The 18,658-nt window shown below is 38.8% G+C and overlaps 1 protein-coding gene across 2 annotated transcripts in view; it reads left to right on the top strand.

Moving 5' to 3' along the window:
- Positions 1-3,340: 3,340 nt before the first annotated feature.
- The window catches only part of grik2 (glutamate receptor, ionotropic, kainate 2), a 91,521-nt gene continuing 76,203 nt past the window's right edge, over positions 3,341-18,658 (top strand). For both annotated transcript variants that reach the window (XM_037273476.1, XM_037273475.1), the window contains exons 1-2: positions 3,341-3,445; positions 4,773-5,166. In XM_037273476.1, coding sequence (XP_037129371.1) covers positions 5,067-5,166 — 100 coding nt within the window. In that variant the 5' untranslated portion in view covers positions 3,341-3,445; positions 4,773-5,066. The remainder of the gene's footprint in view (positions 3,446-4,772; positions 5,167-18,658) is intronic.

Genomic DNA, 18,658 nt, shown 5'->3' with positions numbered 1-18,658 from the left:
GGCAATTACATAACTATGAGCTATTTTCTTATGCAGAAAATAATCCCCATTAAATCCAAATAATGTAACTTTTTAGTTAATTCCATTTCTATAGGCAGCTGCATGGCTCAACTCTGACTTTGGACATGGCAAAATCCAGGTCAGGGCAAATGGTACCATTGTGTTTGTGGGCAAGACCTACACTATGTAGCGAATCCCAGCCACTGCCAGTCCCAACCCTAAATAGAAATGGGTGGCTGCATCAGAAAGGGCATATGGAGCAAAAACTTGACCTACTATATCATTCAAATGCCGATGCAGAAAGTACTAGAGAAAAAATGCGAAGGTGAAAGCAATAGTGGAGCCAGTTGTGATGGGTCAATGAAGACAGAAACATCAAGCCTATTGGATGGCGCCAGTTGATCATACTAGGAACAACATCTGACATCAATATCCAGAAGTTCACAATCCAGAGGTCTATCCAGGCCAATCCAGAGTTCTTTAATACTCAATAAGTATAAACCCAATAAACTTGTTATTGTTGATTTGGGACGAGCTTGAGCAAGGGAATAATCGATTTTCCAGCTCCCAAGTTAATGTGTGAGTTACACATAAAAAAATATCCTTCATACAAATATAATTCCACCCAATATTACAAAATATGTTTAATTTCTGAATTAATTTTCATTTTTTTCCATTGTGGCGGCCGTGGCTCATGCAGTGGAGCGGGTTCACACACCTTGCCTCCAGGTCACCATTGTAAATGAGAAAATGTTCTCAATTGACTTACCTGGTAAAAACATTGAGTCAAAAAATGAATTAAAAAAAGAATGTCTTCTTGTTGAGTGGCGGGATGGCGCCTACTCTCTATTGGCCAACCACCATTGCACTAAATAGTACACACCCCACTCCACAAGTTCTATGCATGAGTGGTGTCCAGTGGAGCAGGGGCATTGCTGCAAGAAAATTCCGCAACCAAAAAGTACCGCGAGTCTAATGAGTGCATACGCATGAGCGTACACACACACACACAAACACACACACAGGCACACGCACAAACACACGCACACACACAGACACACACACGTAGACACCACTGAAGGGTATAGCTTGTTGAAAACAATACATCAATTTGAGTCTTATCTATGTGAATTTCTCATGTTTGTCTTGTCATCCTTAATATTGTTGTAACCAACACAAACCTCATTTCAAATGAATACTCGGGGATGACATTACCATGGGCAAAGTAATATGCCTTGAACCAAAAAGGAAAACTTTGGATTTAGACCAGTGTCTTTGATTTTAGATTCAAAATGACAACAAGATGCATATGAAATGATGGATGGAAAAATCAATTCACAAATAATAGGTCTTTATTTATGTTTTTGCTTAGCGTATGCTTTTTTTTGCCCACATTTTAGGCTTGCTTTAATCTACTCCTGTTCCTGCCAACGTATCTTCCTGATCTACTCAACTTCAATATATACATTCCAACCACTGTCATTCCTACGTAGAATTACTGCATCTTCAGTCACCACAACTACTGTATCACGTAAAGAAAAAAATGAAACCAGAAACCGTGTAAAGCTTTGCCCATGGTCTAGAGGCGATGCCTCTGGAGGCACCTCAGAAAACTATGACAACACTTTTTTTACATTTCACTTTCTAGCCTTCAGGGTTATTCCTCACAATGAGCAGGACATTCATGACCAAAACAAAAAATGATTGTGGTACTGGATCTTTTAATTATTTATTTTACCTTCATCCCTTCAAGCCTTTCTTTGATTATCCTCTTGTCATTTTTGCCGTTAAATCTTTTCAGTTGAGATGCTCTTGGTAGTTAATTAAAAAAAACTGCTGTCAAGATACAGTAGCTTGTCTCATTAAGATGCAGGTAGCAGCTATGTTTGAACTTCCTCTCCAGTATCTTACGCTAATTGACAATCAGAGTGGGTCATCTCTGTCTCTTTGAAGCCATTGGTGACAACCTTACTTTATGTACATACTTCTGCATATGTATATGTGCTGAACCAATTAATTAAATACATTTGCTATATTCACTAGCTTCATGAAAGTAATGTGGATCTCACAGTCACAACTGTATGTATAGCTGCACCTATTTTGCGTGTTGTGTTTCAGTGGCTTTAACATTCTGTGGCTGGGATAGCAAAGCTTGTTGGATTACAGAGATGTCATTGACTATTTGTCGACCTCACAATTCAACTTTTCATGCAGCTCACAGGAGGGTATCAGAGCGACTGGGGGTAATCAAAGCTCCCTTTCATTTCAGCTCCAGAATGTGCCTTTAGATCAGTTCTTCATCACGGTAGGGATGTTCTCCTTCACCTTTAAATTGTATAGTTTGATGTTATTGCTGTCTGATATTCTTCCTTTATTGTCCTTTTAAAAAAAAAAAATATCACAATTGATTGGCTGAATATGCTAAAACTCAAGTCCTTGTGTTGACTGGTGAAGGTCAATGAACAAAAAGCTCTTACTTGACAGAAATTCAGAGGGATTTTCTCCAAACATAATATACCGATGCTCTTGAACCCCTGCAATATCCTGAGACAATAGCTGGTTCTCCCCAAGAACAAAATCCCTAGAGTCCGCTGGTTTGAGAGAGGTGAAAAGGAACCCATGTTAAATGAGATAGGTCCTCTATAAAACAGAGTCCAGTCGGTTGGCTCCTATCACTTGTCATCAAGCTTAGAAATATATCTTGACACCCCTATCCCAAATATTGTGTCCACCATTAGTAACATGACCACCAACAAGCTGTTATTGAACAGACAGGTGAACGACCACTCAGTAGGAAAAATGCTCATTCAGTAGTCATCTACAAGATTTAGATTTGTGAGGAAATGTTCATCTCTAATTAAAAACATCCTTAACAATCCCGTAGAAGGGACAACATTTATGCTGATTCTATGGGCACATTGGCTGACAGGGTTCCTGATAATAATATTTTTCGATTTGCATTTGAAGCAGTGTTGCCCAAAGTGATATTTTTCCCACAGGGGCCCCGACCCCCACCTCCCTCCAGTGGCACTTAATTACCTTGTTTGGAGCACTATTTATCATTTAGATTGCTGCACAATTTTCCAGCACTTATAATACAAATTCTAACTATACAAAGGCATACACTGAAGTTGCTCCACTAAAAAAAATAATATTCACACAGAGGCCATCTAACCACAATATTAAAACCATATTATAATGGAGCTTAAAGACCTGACACTTGATCAGTCATATAAGCCAGTGCTATCCAGCGCTTCAGTGAATTGGTGTGCTTTAAGCAGTAAGTCCCAGTGTCCAAGAGGGGGCGCACTTTCCCCACCACCGGGTCGAGCGCAGCTTTCCAGAGGCGACGGGTGCTGAAACCCTTCCGCTCTCCCATCAAGAAACAAAACAACTTCTTAGTGCTGATCCGGTGACTGTTCTACGCTGCTTTCTGTCCAATAAGGTGAGTCAAATACAGCAAACTTATCTTACAATGTTGAATAGACGTTGTTTCTTTATCAATATGCTGACCCCTTTTGGGAAAATAAATTGAGGTATGGGAACATTCTAAAAACATTCTATCTATACATGCCCGGCAACACCGCTGCTCACACCAAATCGACACACGCGCAGCGCACAAAACTATTTGAGTTGCTATAGCCTATAAAAAAAAAAAGTCGTGCGAAGAAAGATTATGACCTGAAGTGTATTTGTGTTGTTTTATATTCTGGCGTCTTTATTATTGTAAGGTAGAAAGACTGCAATAAATGCCTCTTGTGGTCTGCTTTATGAATGATCGGATAATGACTCAAGTGGGACGAGTCCTGAGTTTAAATCCAATTATTTGATGATGGAGCGCAGTAGCTTTAAATCAACTTTATCCACACCGTGGCTTCACTAAATCGTAAAAACTCCAAGGGTGAGTAATTGATCTATAGAAGAAAGAAAATCTACACGGCCATATGTAACCCGCATTTTCCACTTTGTTAGACGTATATCGTAATGAATATAAGACATGTGTATTTATGTACATTAATTACATAAGGCATCAAATTTATATTGAGTCACTTAAGTATACAGTATTTACATTAATATTTAGGCTACACTTTGTCATCATATGCGCAAATTATTTTCATACGTGACACTTGGTTAAGACGACAAATAAAACACTGGATACATAAATATGAACCGACGAATCTGTGATATTGATAAGTTTCGAACTTCCCCAAAAAGCTAATCAGCATTGACGTGACCGCGTCGTGGTTTAAAATGAGTTTTAAGGTAAGCGTTTACTTCTTACATTTCATGCAACTTTTTCCTCGATTGAACTGATTTTTGCACGACACAACTCATGACGCATCTTAGCGCGTGTGTCTCCTGCAGAACAAGTATACTCATTTTAGCTATAAAACACATGGCATAATGTTAAAAGGCGTTCAATAAGGAAAAAATACACGACGCGTGGCTATCGGGCGTGCTGTTTGTTGCAAACCCGCAAACGGGTTTCCAGTGTAAAGCTTGAGCGACCCCCATAAAACAACCCATCTTGTCTAATCGACTGGAGCGGCGAGTCGGCGAACCATGAGAACAATTCGAGAGAAAACAGGTGAGAGTGTAAAGAGTGGTCAGCATTCGCAAGCTTTTTTTTTTTCCTTCTTCACAAGCCTTCAGTCACTATTAGCCGGCTTCACTTTAAATCCTGTGCGGCAGTGCAGCGGCAGCTCACACCGCCGCTTGACTCGCTCCAACTCTCCTCATCTTCTCCTAAATCTGCCCGTGTCTCTCCCCAGATGGATTTCTTCAAACTGCGCCCTGCCTAACATGGATGCCCCATCAGGTCCCACACCATCTCCTCCATCATCATCATCACCCTCATCATCACCACCACCATCATCTCCTTCCTCAGCCAAGGACTATTACATTTTTTTCTCGGTGCAGTGAGCCGGACACGCAGTATTTTTTTCCTTTTTGCCTTATGGATGTAAGGAAGCAGTCGCCCAACCTGGCGGAGTGAAAGAGAAAAACATACATCTGGGAAATATACCGATTCAGGGAATAACACAACTGTGCAGCGCACAAGCAACATGAAGATTACCTCCCAGTTGATGTCGAGGTGCAAGCTGCTTCTGCTGCTATTACAATGTGTGGGATATTCTCATGGGATGCCACATGTCTTGAGATTTGGTGAGCTCTTTCATATTAACTCTCATGTTACCTCAAAAGTTTGACTGCCATATCATCTAAGTTTGCTGTGATCACTTTTCCACATACTGTACGGTCTTTACTTTCCATCACACATGAAAGTTCCACACTGTCTTTCACAATTTTGCCGGAGGCTTTTTGCTTGTCTCAGTCTGATCAAATAAATACAAGTCATGCTTGTGGAAATGAGAAAAAGAAAATGGATATAGGACTAGGTTAGATGCAGACAAAATAGAATCCCCTAAAGTCCATGTGTCTTCAAAAATGCATCTAATTCATTATATTGTTACTCTAATATTTTCCAAATCCACGTGAGTATGAGTAAATAGAGTACACCTTAGGTTCAGGTGAACAGCAATGTTAGGGAGTCTATAACCTGTTGCTATTTAGAAGTTTCCCCATATGCTGATTAAAGTTTAGGTGTGATAAAATCCTTTCTATACCAAGCATATCTCCATCTCAGTGTGTGTGTATATTGGGAGTCAGTTACAGACATGTCCTCTCTACTTTTTGTCTTAGTTTTTTTTAAAAATTAAAATACTGTAATTTGTGAAGCTATAAATTGTCAACTTTGTATGAATTGGGGATTATACAGGTAATTTGTTTTGATGTTGGCCATTGAAATGCGACAGTGTGTGAGGTGTAGGGATACGGTTTGACAAGAGTGCGTTCCCATTTTTGTGTTGTGTTGTTTTTGAAAATGTTTCTAGCATCTGCCAACAGGTTGTAGTACTGTATGACTGCCAGGGGTACTTTAAGGGGTTAAGGTTAGGGGGGTGGTCTTTAGATCGAGATCAAGAATACTTTATTGTTCCTTTGGGGCAATTTGTTTGCAACAGCAGTTACATAAATTACATTTGCATTTATAAAACAAATGGCATTAGCAACCATGGAGTTCTTGAATCTTATGGTTCTACACTGTGGGACAGTGAACCGGCGCCCCGATTTAATGTCTTTATCTGACCAGCCACTACATCAGTTGACAGATCTGATTATGTTTTTTAAGGCTTTGGCTACAAAATGCAACGTGACATATTGATGTTTTACTTATTGCAACATTTACTAGATTTATGCCAGCAGGTCAAAGGGTTTATGGAGAGATGGTAATAATTCCCAAAATGACATAATCAAACACCAGGTGACGTGTGATAATGTTTTTTTTCCATTTGACAAAGCTTCTTTGAGAGCTGCAGAAAATGGGACTATCAAGCTGAGTTGAAACCCTGCTGGTAGGTGGTCTGACGTGCTTCGTTACAAACCCAGCTTTTCTTTGAGAAGAAAGCTGTTTAGTGCAATCATCTCGGCAGTAAATTCATTTCGACCACAATTAGCATGTCAGTTTTTGTCGGTTTGGATTCGTATTAGTGAAATGAATTGTCAGAAAAAAGACAATTGCAGCTGAAGTGAAGCTGTATTCGACACCTGCTCTGCAAGACAAAGCGAGCTTTTGTGACACTTTCCATGCATATTATAGTAGGATTAATTTAATTATATTCACAAAATTTGATTTCATATGCAGTCGCAAGGGAAGCACGGTAGATAAGTGGTTCCCACGTATGACTCACAGTTCTGAAACTTGGGGGGTTGAATCTGAGATCTGACCTTCCTGTGTGGAGTTTGCAATATCTCCTTGTGGTTTTGTGGGTTCTCTTTTTGTAGTCTGGCTTCCAATGTGAATGTGAGAGTGATGTGTTGTTAATCTACATGGACCCTAACTCCAGCTCACCAACAACCCCAATCGATACAGAAAATGGATGAACAAAAGGAGGATTAATGAAAATATGGATAGACCAGACTGCTTTTAAAAAGTTTTAATTAGGGATGCACATTACAATATGTTGAGATTCTTAAAGAAGCACTAAATGAACACTGCTCAGCCCCCCAGACTCACAAACTTCATTGGAGTAATTAAAAGATTGGAGCAAGGGTGTTTCTGGGGTCAGAGGTCGAGGGGTGCTGAGATACTGGCCATGCAAGAACAAAAACATTGCAACCCTTTTAATATCTCTGTGAGGACAACTCATTTTGATACAGGAGCACCTCAATGCACAGTATGTAAGATACATGATCAGAAATGTCAAGTCAAGTTTATTTATATAACCCAGACATTATATACTGAACTTAATTTTCACGACTCCATTCAGAACGATTTAGAGGAGTTGTAGATGTGAATTACATCAAATTCCACTTTTAATGGATGGCCCTGCTGTTGTATCAGCGCTGATATGAAGGTCATTGTCTAATGGTGTAGATGAGCTCAATGTGGCAGACTGCCATCACAATTGTCTCTGAGAGGCCCATCTGTTAAACATTGCAATAATAGTTGATATTATTATCCAGTTGCTCAACATCCCGCTATGGTCCTGGCTGTGAATTTATTCTTTGAAAAACTGGACATATTTGTGAAAGTGAAGAATTAAACTATTATTTACTATGTTACTATTATTGTTATCCTTACCAGGTGATGTTTATCTGCTATGCTGCTGAAAGAAAGTCATGGCCAACATTCCGCTCTAAACGACCTACTGTGAAATAACTACAAGAAAAAAATACACAGAACTTTGTGTTTAGAGCTACTGCAAGATTTTAAAGGGCGTTGATGAAAACATCTGCCAGTCATGCTGAGTTCAAACTTGGACTTTAAGGTCACTGTATAATTTTGCTATAAGTTTCCTCTTTTATTTGGATTTCTGTGAAAAGATGCTGAGGATAAAAGCAGTACTAATGTTGGACAGTGGCATTGAGTTAAAGAAGATTGTCCAGAAATAACATAAAGTCCATCAAAGCTGATTCACAAAGTAGTTGACCGCCCACATGTCAGATACTGATGCATAAGGCGTGGCTGGATGAGCAGTAAGGAAGAAAAGGCTATTTTCATTCACTGCCTTTTTAAATCAGTCCTTTTGCCCCAGAACCATCTCTGAGTGCATTTGTCAGAGTCCTCACTGTTGACCTTCTGATCAGAGCCAAAAAGAAATGCTGCACAAATTGTTGTCCTTTCTATAATATGGAATACACAGTGCCACGAGAGCCCTATTCTCCTGTTTGGTAGCAGTGAGCAAAAAATCATCCTCCCAATTTTGTTGTGATGAGTCACAAAATTCAAATTTTGGCCTTTAAACTGCTAAGTGAAATTGCTTATTTTGAGCCTCGCAAACAGCTCCCCCATCACCTGTGCTTGTGGCCATAATCCACCATTCCAATTTCCACCACACTTCAACACTCCTGGTCAGATGAGATTAAAACATACAAGTCAAAGAATTAGAATCAGGATAACACTGTTGGTGCCAAACTTCTCAATGCTCTTTTTCTGTGGAAATTTCGAGCATGCTGTAAGCTACTCCGACTTGTATATTGAGGGGAAAAGGACATTTCCATTTTAAAAGTCAGCAAATTCAAAAAAAATGGAATACTATGTGCCTGTGTGATCATCGGTACAATGAACTGCCAACAAGCCCAGTGGCTGAAAACAAGATTTTCAGTCGGGGTATGAATGGAAATGAGATGTGAGCATGCAGCATTCAGAGTACTTACTGGTGTGTGTGCGGTTGTTGATTTTGAATGGTATTTTGGACTGAGCCAGCTGAGACTGTTTCCCCTGTGGGTGGGTGTTGAAGAGTGGCATTTCCAGTCAGTTGAAGCTGCAGCACATCACAGTCTCTTGTGAAGTAACAGATGAAATGTGAAATGCAATTTTTAGTTTGGATGGAGGGATAAAATGAAGCGATGTATACATTAGAAATACAGCACACTGTCAGATGAGATGCTATTTTTTTGTTGCCCTCAAAATAATTAAGCCAAACCCTTTACGTACAAACACAGTAAGCGGACTTTACTTAGAGAGCAGATGTTCAATTTCCACAACAGAACATAATATGGAAATGTATGTCTGCTTCTTGAAAACAGTCGAGGTGCCATTTCACAGCTTACAGTATTTACTGGATGTCTTTCCCTTGACTATGCTCATGTATGAATTGTATAGAACTACATAAAAGAGAGCTTAGTGGATTCCCCATAAATACAAATACGCCCTAAAAAGAGAAGTTATCACTACCCGAGCCATTAAAGTTATGTATAGCGGCAGAGCTAGGCTGTCAAGCGTGGATGTATTTTCTCATAAGGACAAAGATGGTGAATGTGATGCATTTTGGAGAGGACAATCCTCTTGAGCAGCAGCAGCTCTGAGCTATCACATTCACAAGAGACTTATTGTCTCCGATCTTAATCTTGCAAATCCCCAATCACATTCAAACTCCAACAGCACCAGGCCAGAATATGCTACTCCATTCAGCATGCACTTGATAGAGAAGACAGAAATCAAATCCTCATGCTTGTCTGATTTTCTGCCTATTTGCTTACCCGCTTTACATTGTTCCTTCTAAGCAGTATTCGGAAATTTATTTCAAGCAAAGGTTATATTGTGGGTATCATTTGATTTAGATGCATGTTGATTGAACTCCATTTGACCTCATATCATTTGGTAGAACTGACGTGAGTAATATTGGATATATTTTCAAAGCTAAAATCAATTTCCTGCAGTTTTGATTAGATGTTTTTTTGTGAAGGAAATGGGAATTGATACATTCACTGTTGGTGGAAGGATTTTAAACAGAAATACCCCCTTAATTTCATGACTACTTTAAACTAAATAATGTAATAAAAATACCAAACAAACCAACAGGAATCAAAACAATGACGCTCACTTTTGGGATTGGTGGAGATACAAACAACTCAGTAAGATTTCATGATAGACCTTTTTCCCCTAGGGCCATTGTAAATTAAACCGTGTGCCACTCTGCATTCCAAATTTTCCAAGTTTAATTTGATATATTGCAACCATTTGTACTGTCTGGAATGAAGGTTTAATGACACTGCGATAAGTACATCCAATAAAGACATATTTTGATGTCATACTGCTGTGATGGCAGGGCGATAAACCAGCTGTACACTCAAATCTACCGCCTAGTGATTCATCCAACTAAATGATGGCCCACTCAAAAGAGATCCAAAATATAGAATAGAATAGAATTGAACTTTGTCATTCACAGGAACAATGAAAATCACATAGGGATCTCACAAATTATGGTGTTGAGGTAAACAAAAATATATATTAGCAAGCAATTATCAAACAGACAGTTGTCTGCGATTTCAGTAGCGGGATAGTGAAGGAGAGGTCCGCTGATCTGCAAATCTCAGCTGGAATGAAATCTGTGTTGCCATCCTTAAATGAATCTACAACCGGTTCAGTCCTGCTGTTCTGCAAACGTGCGACAGCTTTATCATTTAAGAGAAGAGAGCACAAAGAAACTGCTAAAACTACTCCCAAACTCGCTGCAACTTGAAAGAGTTGCTGCATTTTCTTGCTCCACTAGTCTGACTCATATACAGCACTCCAAGGTGTAGTAAGCATCAGTTTTGACCTGCTCTTCATTGACGTGGCTGCGGTGTGCATTTTCAGAATACATCCCATGTCGTTTGCTTTGTTATTTGAAAAATTTCAAAATCCTTTTAGACAAGAAATAGTGTAAATCCATGAAATCCATTTTAGCAATAGTAACATACTGCTAGATGGAAGTGTACTGATCATTTGCTTCTTCCTGTCATGATTGCGCCATACCTAGTCATTTAACATTCTGCTGGCAAACACTATCCGCAGTTTTGCAATCCAAGATTTTAGTGAGGGTTGGTTTTAAGCATGAATGATAAAAGTCACTGTACTTCATGGAGGGTTGATTACTCCAGCGTCTGATGCATCAGTGACTCTCCTACACCCTTGGCAGCAGAATACACATTCTACGGTAGCACTTCTCCTTCACTTGTTCTTGACTTTTATGGTGATTTTCTAGCAAGGGCTGAAGCTGATCTTACTTAAACAGAAGTAAAACACAGTGCTTATACATCATAAAATTGACGGCCAATATTGCTCGGCTTCCTCACATATACTAGAAAGTAAGAATCTGATAATTGCTTTCCCGATTTGATTATATTCTCCAGAAAATTATTCTTTAGAATGTTTAATTTGTCCTCTGGCTTCTTAAAAAAGGCTGGCGATAAAAACCTTTGCCATTTCAACGGTTCTCAATGCATCACTGTTTGCCTCATGCTATTGTGATTCTCGTTGATTATGGAGCGGTATGTGTTGAGAAACATATTTTCCAAAACACCAGATCTGGAGATTCATCACACAGTGGCTCATTAAGTCCAAAAATCTTTCAGTCACCATAAGCATCCATTTGTAGTGGGTATTAAGTATTTTTCAAATGGATGGCTCTCCATCTCCCACATTCCTTTCAAGCTCAAGATTAATATTCAAAAACGTTTTGTTTACATCCGCCCTCATCTTGCCAAGTGTCTGCCTTCTGTCGGGTAGTCTAAATTCAGCATATGTGATTTGAGCTTTAAGGTTGAGGTGACACTACTATTCTGGTGTAGTTGTAACCTGAACAAAGGGAGGACAAAAGTGTGTGATACCTGGATCAGTGCAACAGTAATATGAGCCAAATCTTGTTGCTGACGAGTATATTATATATTACAATAAATATAGAAAGTGTATAATATACCATAGAAATTTGTAGAAACGGAATTACCCTTCCCTTCTCCAAATACCTCTGCTCATGTTTCCACTGTCAGGAAAATGTGTTCAAACACCAGAGCAGTATTGTGTGTATAAGCTTCTGATTGAAAATGGCAGTGAAGCCTCGACTAGTCAATAACTCATTTGGAAGGTGTTATGAATCCAAATGATCTTGCTGAGGGGAAGGTTCCCTCTCACCCATATCACAGAAGAAAGAATAATAATTCTCAAAAAGGAATCAATGGCAAAATACTTTGGCACAGAGAGAAAAAAAAGCATCACCGTTTTCCTTTGCAAGTCATAAATCCAATTCCAAGAAATGCCATATTAAACTTTTAAGCCATTAAGATTGGTTTATGGATGGAAGATGATGGCTTCCTTCCCCCCAGAGGCATAGATTAAATGTCAATAATGCCAGGGAGGTTCTTTCATTATCTTCTATTTAGACTGAAGTGTCAGTCACACTATACTGCCTCTTAACAGTGTTTGTGTGTATGTTTTTTGTCTGGTCTCCTCTGAATTGAACAAGGAAGTCAGTGACTGGGATAGCATCTGATTGTCAGAGAAATAGGTATAAATACATGGCTTGTAGATGGAAATTTGAAGAGTTTGCGGGGGATTTGCGCCATCTTGTGGCTACTTGTGATACACCGTAAAAAACGGAGTTCTTAGGAATTTGAATAATGCCCAACATTTTAAGATAAGAAAATATCTGCAGGCTCAGCAAGCACTTAAATCAGACAGATGCAAGCACAGAAATCAGGAATGGTGACAGCATAATTTAAACATGAGTGACTTGCGTATCTTAAGTAAATAAAATATAATCGTTCCAGATTCCAAGTGAGACCGCTGCATTATCAGAGCAAGAGATTTGTCCCTATTAATTGTAAACGTGCATACGACTTATACAGTAACTTGTGCTTCCAACATGACATGAAAACCAAATCTGGTTCCGTTTGAATCAAATTTGGTTGCTGGCATGTTAGTAAAAAAAAATCCTACATTGAGACTTCAAATTGAATGTTATTATTATTATTATTATTATTTGGCAGGATTAAATGTTTGCACATCATTTTGAATTGCTGTCACGTAGGAACACACTGCTGTCTGGAGAAAATAGAGGCACTTTTTGAAGTTGCTACCGCCTTATAACCAACAGGACATCTGGCTGTGGGTGATCTTTTTTAGTTTGTGACTAAAGGCATGTTTGTTCGTGCACTTTCTATCTGTTGTCTTTATTCTCTGGAACTTTGTGTGTGTGATTTTTCTGATATTTGTTCCTCAAACTACGCGTTGTAATTCAGAGGGGAAATCTGGACATCTTCAACACCCTAGCAGTGAACTGTATCTCTTGCTGCCGGTAGGCTTTTTGTAATGTGTGTGTTTGCTGCTGTGTTTTCATGCAGGGTGAAATTGGTACAGCAAGGGGAGTCGTTTTGATTTCCCAGGACGTCTCAGTCAGGTCTCATTGCTTTTAGACAGCAAAGCAGTGAAAGAAGGGGAAAATGGTGAGAGGGGAGAACAAGAAAAAGAAAGTGTGTGCATTCTAGCATGTGCGAGAGACAGGGTGGGAAGATGGCACGCGGGTCAGTTGGGAAACATTTGCTGAAAAAATATGAAGACACGTTAGTGAGGAGGGAACAAATAAATAAAGGATGCTTTCACTGATAAAACATGACATTAAACGGTAGAAAAAATAGAGACATCACACTTGTCTCTTGTCAAACACACACCGACCACACGGCACTTACTCAACACTACCACTCACTAACTAGCTTGTTGACATAATCATGGCAGGAATAGGAAGTAAGAGAGGAAGGAGACACTTGTGACTGAACACAAGGTTAAACGAAAGCTCAGATCACTGCCAAGGTAAAGAATCTCTCATGGTGATCCACCATTATTGATGTTGGGAGTGTTACAAATGCATCATCATCTCAGAAAAGATACCGTTTGTACCAAATCCATATTAACCCAGGTTTGCATTGCTGCTCTTATTTATTTATTGTGTTATTTGTTTATTTATTATTTATTCATCACTCTTATTATTCATTGTTTGTGCCTTCTTGTTTTTACTTTGTGTTGTTTGCTTGTATGTATGTCCTGTACTATGTCTTGTCACCGTGGGATAGTGGAAACGTAATTTCGATTTCTTTGTGTGTCTTGGCATGTGAAGAGGTTGACAATAAAGCAGACTTTGACTTTGACTTTTGACTTTGATTGTTTAATAGTCAAAGTTGAGAAATGGAATAACTTTTCTGAATAGAGGCAAAGGTTTGGACTACCTCCGCTGTATGTAGTATGTCTGCTAATAGTGGTTTTAAGGTTGTATTTTTTTTTTTTTTAACAAAACTCTGGCTTAATAACAGCATGAGACAAATCTTTGTATGGCAACCTGAACCTGAGCCCGAAACTACCTATTGAATCTATGGAACTATGTCAAACAGCAACATCATTGGGACAATCACTGCAACACTAAGATTATTATTGTTATTTTTCTTTTCAATTTGAGAATCACCGTTACTGTTAATTTACTTAAGTTTGAGATTTTTTCTTTGCATGAGCAATAATAGTGATCAATTCAGGGATATTGTTGTTCAACAGAAAAATAAATGCAAAAGGTCTCATTTAACTCGCAAATGGACCATTTCCCTGTGAGGGTTACTATTACCCTAATTGAAAAAGCTGGACAAGGATTGAAACTGGCAGTGTAATTAAAGGTCGGTTTTTTTCCAAGCCTCCATTGTACCCTTTGGTCTGCACAATATATAGACACAGTTGATTCTACAGTAAGACTTTGAAATCATTCCATATTTTGTAAGTGTTCTCTCTATTACGCACGCACACACACGCATGCAACCACCCACACACTATATTTTTTTTATGCACTGTCTTGCAAACATTTGCAAAATTCCCAACTCACTGCGCTCGATTTGCATGGGCACAAAATTAGAGCTAAATGTCTTTTGCAAATTGGCGCTATATAAATAAAATTGACTTGATTGAGTGCACAGACCTCTGCCCTTGCATCTATGTCGACTAATAAATCAGAAAGTGTAGTTCGGCACAGGTCAAAACACATGGGAGCATAATTAATTCGGGACATGACTGAAAATTCCACTGTGAATGATTAATTTTAAGTTTGCAAGTACAATTTTATCTCCTATTTGACATCAAAGTCACTACATCACGTCAAGGAAAAGTTATCAAGGCCAACAACTGCTTTAACATGTAACTCGTGTTGCTATGGCTACAGTCTCAAAGCAGCCTTCAGGACACCGTTTGGTGCGCATTGGGCTCTCATTCCTGGGCAACACAAGTGTTGGCACGTGTTTTATATTGGAAAGTGTGAGACAACCACATGCTGTACTGCAAAAGGAACAATCTACCAAACAGCAGGCGGGATTAATGTCTGCATAGCCCATAGGGACACAAACACTGTGATCAGAGAGCCAGGTGATTCCTCAGTGAGAAGGAACCGAAAACGACTATTATCGGCCACAAGTTCCTCCAAAGGGCAGGAGTGAAGATGTCCCAATCTATAGTTCCAATACTTTCATTTAATTAAAAATGTGCTTTTTTCACCAGATTATCACTCACTGGGAACATTTAACATCATTTGTATGATAGGTTCCAGTCTGTGTGAGTAAAAATAAATGTTCTATGTAAAAAGAAAAACAGTCTTTTGTTGGGGCAGATTAGAAACAAGTATTGAGTCTTTGCATGACAGGCGTTGGTTGATTGAGGTTGATGGTGACGGGCGACCAGTGATTTGTTGTGCTCTGCACTGCTATTATTAAGGTTGATGGAGGTGGTCAGAAAGGAGCTCCTGGAGCATTTGATTTTGCTCCAGAGTAGTATGAAGCCCAGCGAAACTGCCAAAGCTTGAGTATGGAGGGTGGAAGACACTTTTCACTTTCATACAAAGTAAAAACAAATTAAAACTATTAATACAGCTGCATTATTAGTACAACACTCAGTTCTGATGAATGATAAAATGTCATGTCTCAGATGTCCCTCATTCAGCTCACATTAAATTATGATATAATTTATAATAATAAAGGCTCCTTTTGATGTTTCAAATGAAGTAGTTTTATTGAATGATAGATTTATTGGGCAATCTGAACATGATTTTGTCCAACGCAAGTGCTCACATGCAAATGCCTGAGCGGCAAAACTGTTCTAGTACTCAACTTGTATTTTTAGAGTGTTCAGACTGACAATATAAAATGTTTTGTGTATTCAACACTTTTATATATGTCTCTTCTCTGCTGTCACTGGAGCCGTTTTTTGATGGCATCACAAAAACAACATAAAACACATTAAAAAAAAAGAGCATTCTATCTATGAACGTGTGAACAAAGGACGTTCAAGAGTCAATACAGAAATAGTACAGAAAATTTAAATAGCAATTTCAAAATGGAGTAAATTACACCTGATGAAGAGCCGAAGCGTCAAATTTAGAATCTGCTCATGTCTCAGAGTAAATGCCAGGCTTTTATTTCATATTTGACACTTATCTTGAGAATGAACTCAAATTCTGTGCTATGCGCCAAGATGCCCTGTTGCTAATGGTTTTATTTTGAGCCCGTAGAGAATTTATCCTCACTGGGGCCAAACAGCTGCCATTTCTATGCCAGTGTATTCTCTCTATAATCTCTCTGTCACTCACCTCGTCTGTAATAACCATCACATGTTCAGTTAAAATGCCTTTCCTCTTTCTGTCTAATTATTGCCAGGCCCTTTCCCTCTTACTTAGATACCAGGAAACCTTAAGCACTTCACAGCAAAAAATAACATTTCACATCTTCTTACAGAGATAATGTCTGCACACTTACAGTAGAAAAAAGGAATGGAGGAGTGGGTGTACGAGTGGGCGTGGGTGGTACCATTTTGTCATCTCTTTCTTTGCCTTTTAACTGCTGTGGGAATAGGGAGATAACGGCTTTCTTAAAAAAAAAAAAAATGGTGTGTCTTATCCACATAGGGCGAAAGAGACGAGATACTGAGAAGGAAAAGATCAAGATAAAGGGGAAGAAAATAGGCAAAGCTGAAACACAGGCTAATCATTTACTGCCTTTTTCTTTTTACAATTTAAAACCGGAAAAATCGAATGATCTTACAAAATAATTTGCTCCATCATAGCCTGTGAATCCTTCATGTGCCTTTGGGAAAACTCCAGACAGGCTGCTCCATGCATTTGTGTAAAGAGTGGATTCCAAATCCAGGTCCCAAAAGTATAAACCCAGACACAGTTTAACCACTGTGCTTTTCATCAGCACGCAGGTTAACAAGCTAGCTTCTGGAGCCAAATCATGTCCAATAAACTGAATTCATCATAGGCGGAAACTTGTCAAGCTGAAGAAACATCTCGATAAAGTACATTCTGAGGGACCAGATCTGAATTTTGAGTTTTGTGACCAAGATTGCAAATATTTCTTGTGATTTCTTCATTTAGCAGACATCCAATTCAAACATCTTTCAAGTTGTCATGATGAGGTGCTGTTTGTAAAAGCTATTTTAAAAATTTAAAACAAAAACACAAAGACATCATTACAGTTAGGATCAGTGAGTATGTGAACGTAATGACAAAATGGGAGACCATATCATCTCCCTCGCGGTACAAAGCCCTCCATATTGGCATAGTGATGAGAGGGGTCTGTGTTTCCATATGTCTCAGCCGGAGGCTTTGGATTCAGCAGGAAGTCTTATTAGCATAGTACTTGCTGCAGGACATCTCCGTATGCATGCTCATAGGTAATGAAGAATCATCTGAGAGCTGCGATCAGGCTGCCATCTGCTACCTGCTAACTTTTCTCACCCTAGCAGTAAGGAGGAAGCTGGAAAATACCCCACAGCCAAACAGAGCTCTTCGTCACGAGTTAAAAGTGCCTCTTTAGCAAACAGTCCTCTAAAATTGGCAGACCTATTTATTTCTAAACTTCTTTTGCTCCCCCACCTTCCTTGACGCTTTCCTTTTAATTAGTAGGGTGGGTCTACGATAGAATAACTTTAAAAAAACAATTTACGGATCAGAAGAAAAAAAAAAGAGACAAAATTGTGTTTGAAATAAAGTAGGAGGATGATGTATTCACTTATATCGACACTATATTATGTGGCAATTCGCACAAAATTCTGAAGTTCCAGGAATAGTTTTGTCGATTTACACATTAGGCAATGTTATAGGACTTACATTTTATAAATACTTATTTATTTTTTCAGTGAAAGATTAACTAGATAACCTTTTATGGGGTGTGTCATCGTCTGCTCTGGTTGTCCTTGGGAGGACTGAAAGCACTAAAAGTTGCGCAACACTGATCCTCTGAAATTGATTTCCATTTTCTTCTCGGTAACACACAAAAAAAAAATGAAACTGGGTTTGCTTCTCAAGCTGTTCACTGAAAATGTATTCATTGCTTTCGCAATAATGCACACGCCACGAGAAGAATTGAATTGTTTAGCTTGGAGATAAGCATTTCTTATTGAAAATGTAATAATCATTTTCCTCAAAATTGCCTGCATTGTATTGAGCATCACTTGCAGTTAATAACAGAAGAAGAAGAAGAGACCTCCAACAATAATTCTTCTAAGGCAAGAGGTCAGTTTATATCTGAATGGAGCATCCAAGCTATTGTGGAGTAAAGGTAGTTTATGAGATGAAAGAATGTGAAAATATTTTTTAGGACAGTAATGACCACAAAATGGTCTCTTCTTTGACCCGGCAGTATTGGCGTATCTAATTAAACTTGCTGTCGACATAAGAAATGAGCGCAAACACTCTTATGCTCTGTCGGTCTGCCTTTCAAACATGACTGCTATAGATTTAATATGAAATAGATTTGAACTACGATTTCCCACAGCATCTTTTGGCCATGCTTCTGTGTATTTTGATATTTTACA

The sequence above is a fragment of the Syngnathus acus genome, chromosome 16, assembly GCF_901709675.1.
Source record: "Syngnathus acus chromosome 16, fSynAcu1.2, whole genome shotgun sequence".
NCBI lineage: Eukaryota > Metazoa > Chordata > Actinopteri > Syngnathiformes > Syngnathidae > Syngnathus > Syngnathus acus.
Note: the sequence above shows the minus strand (reverse complement) of the source record. Positions and strands in the feature narration are given on the sequence as shown.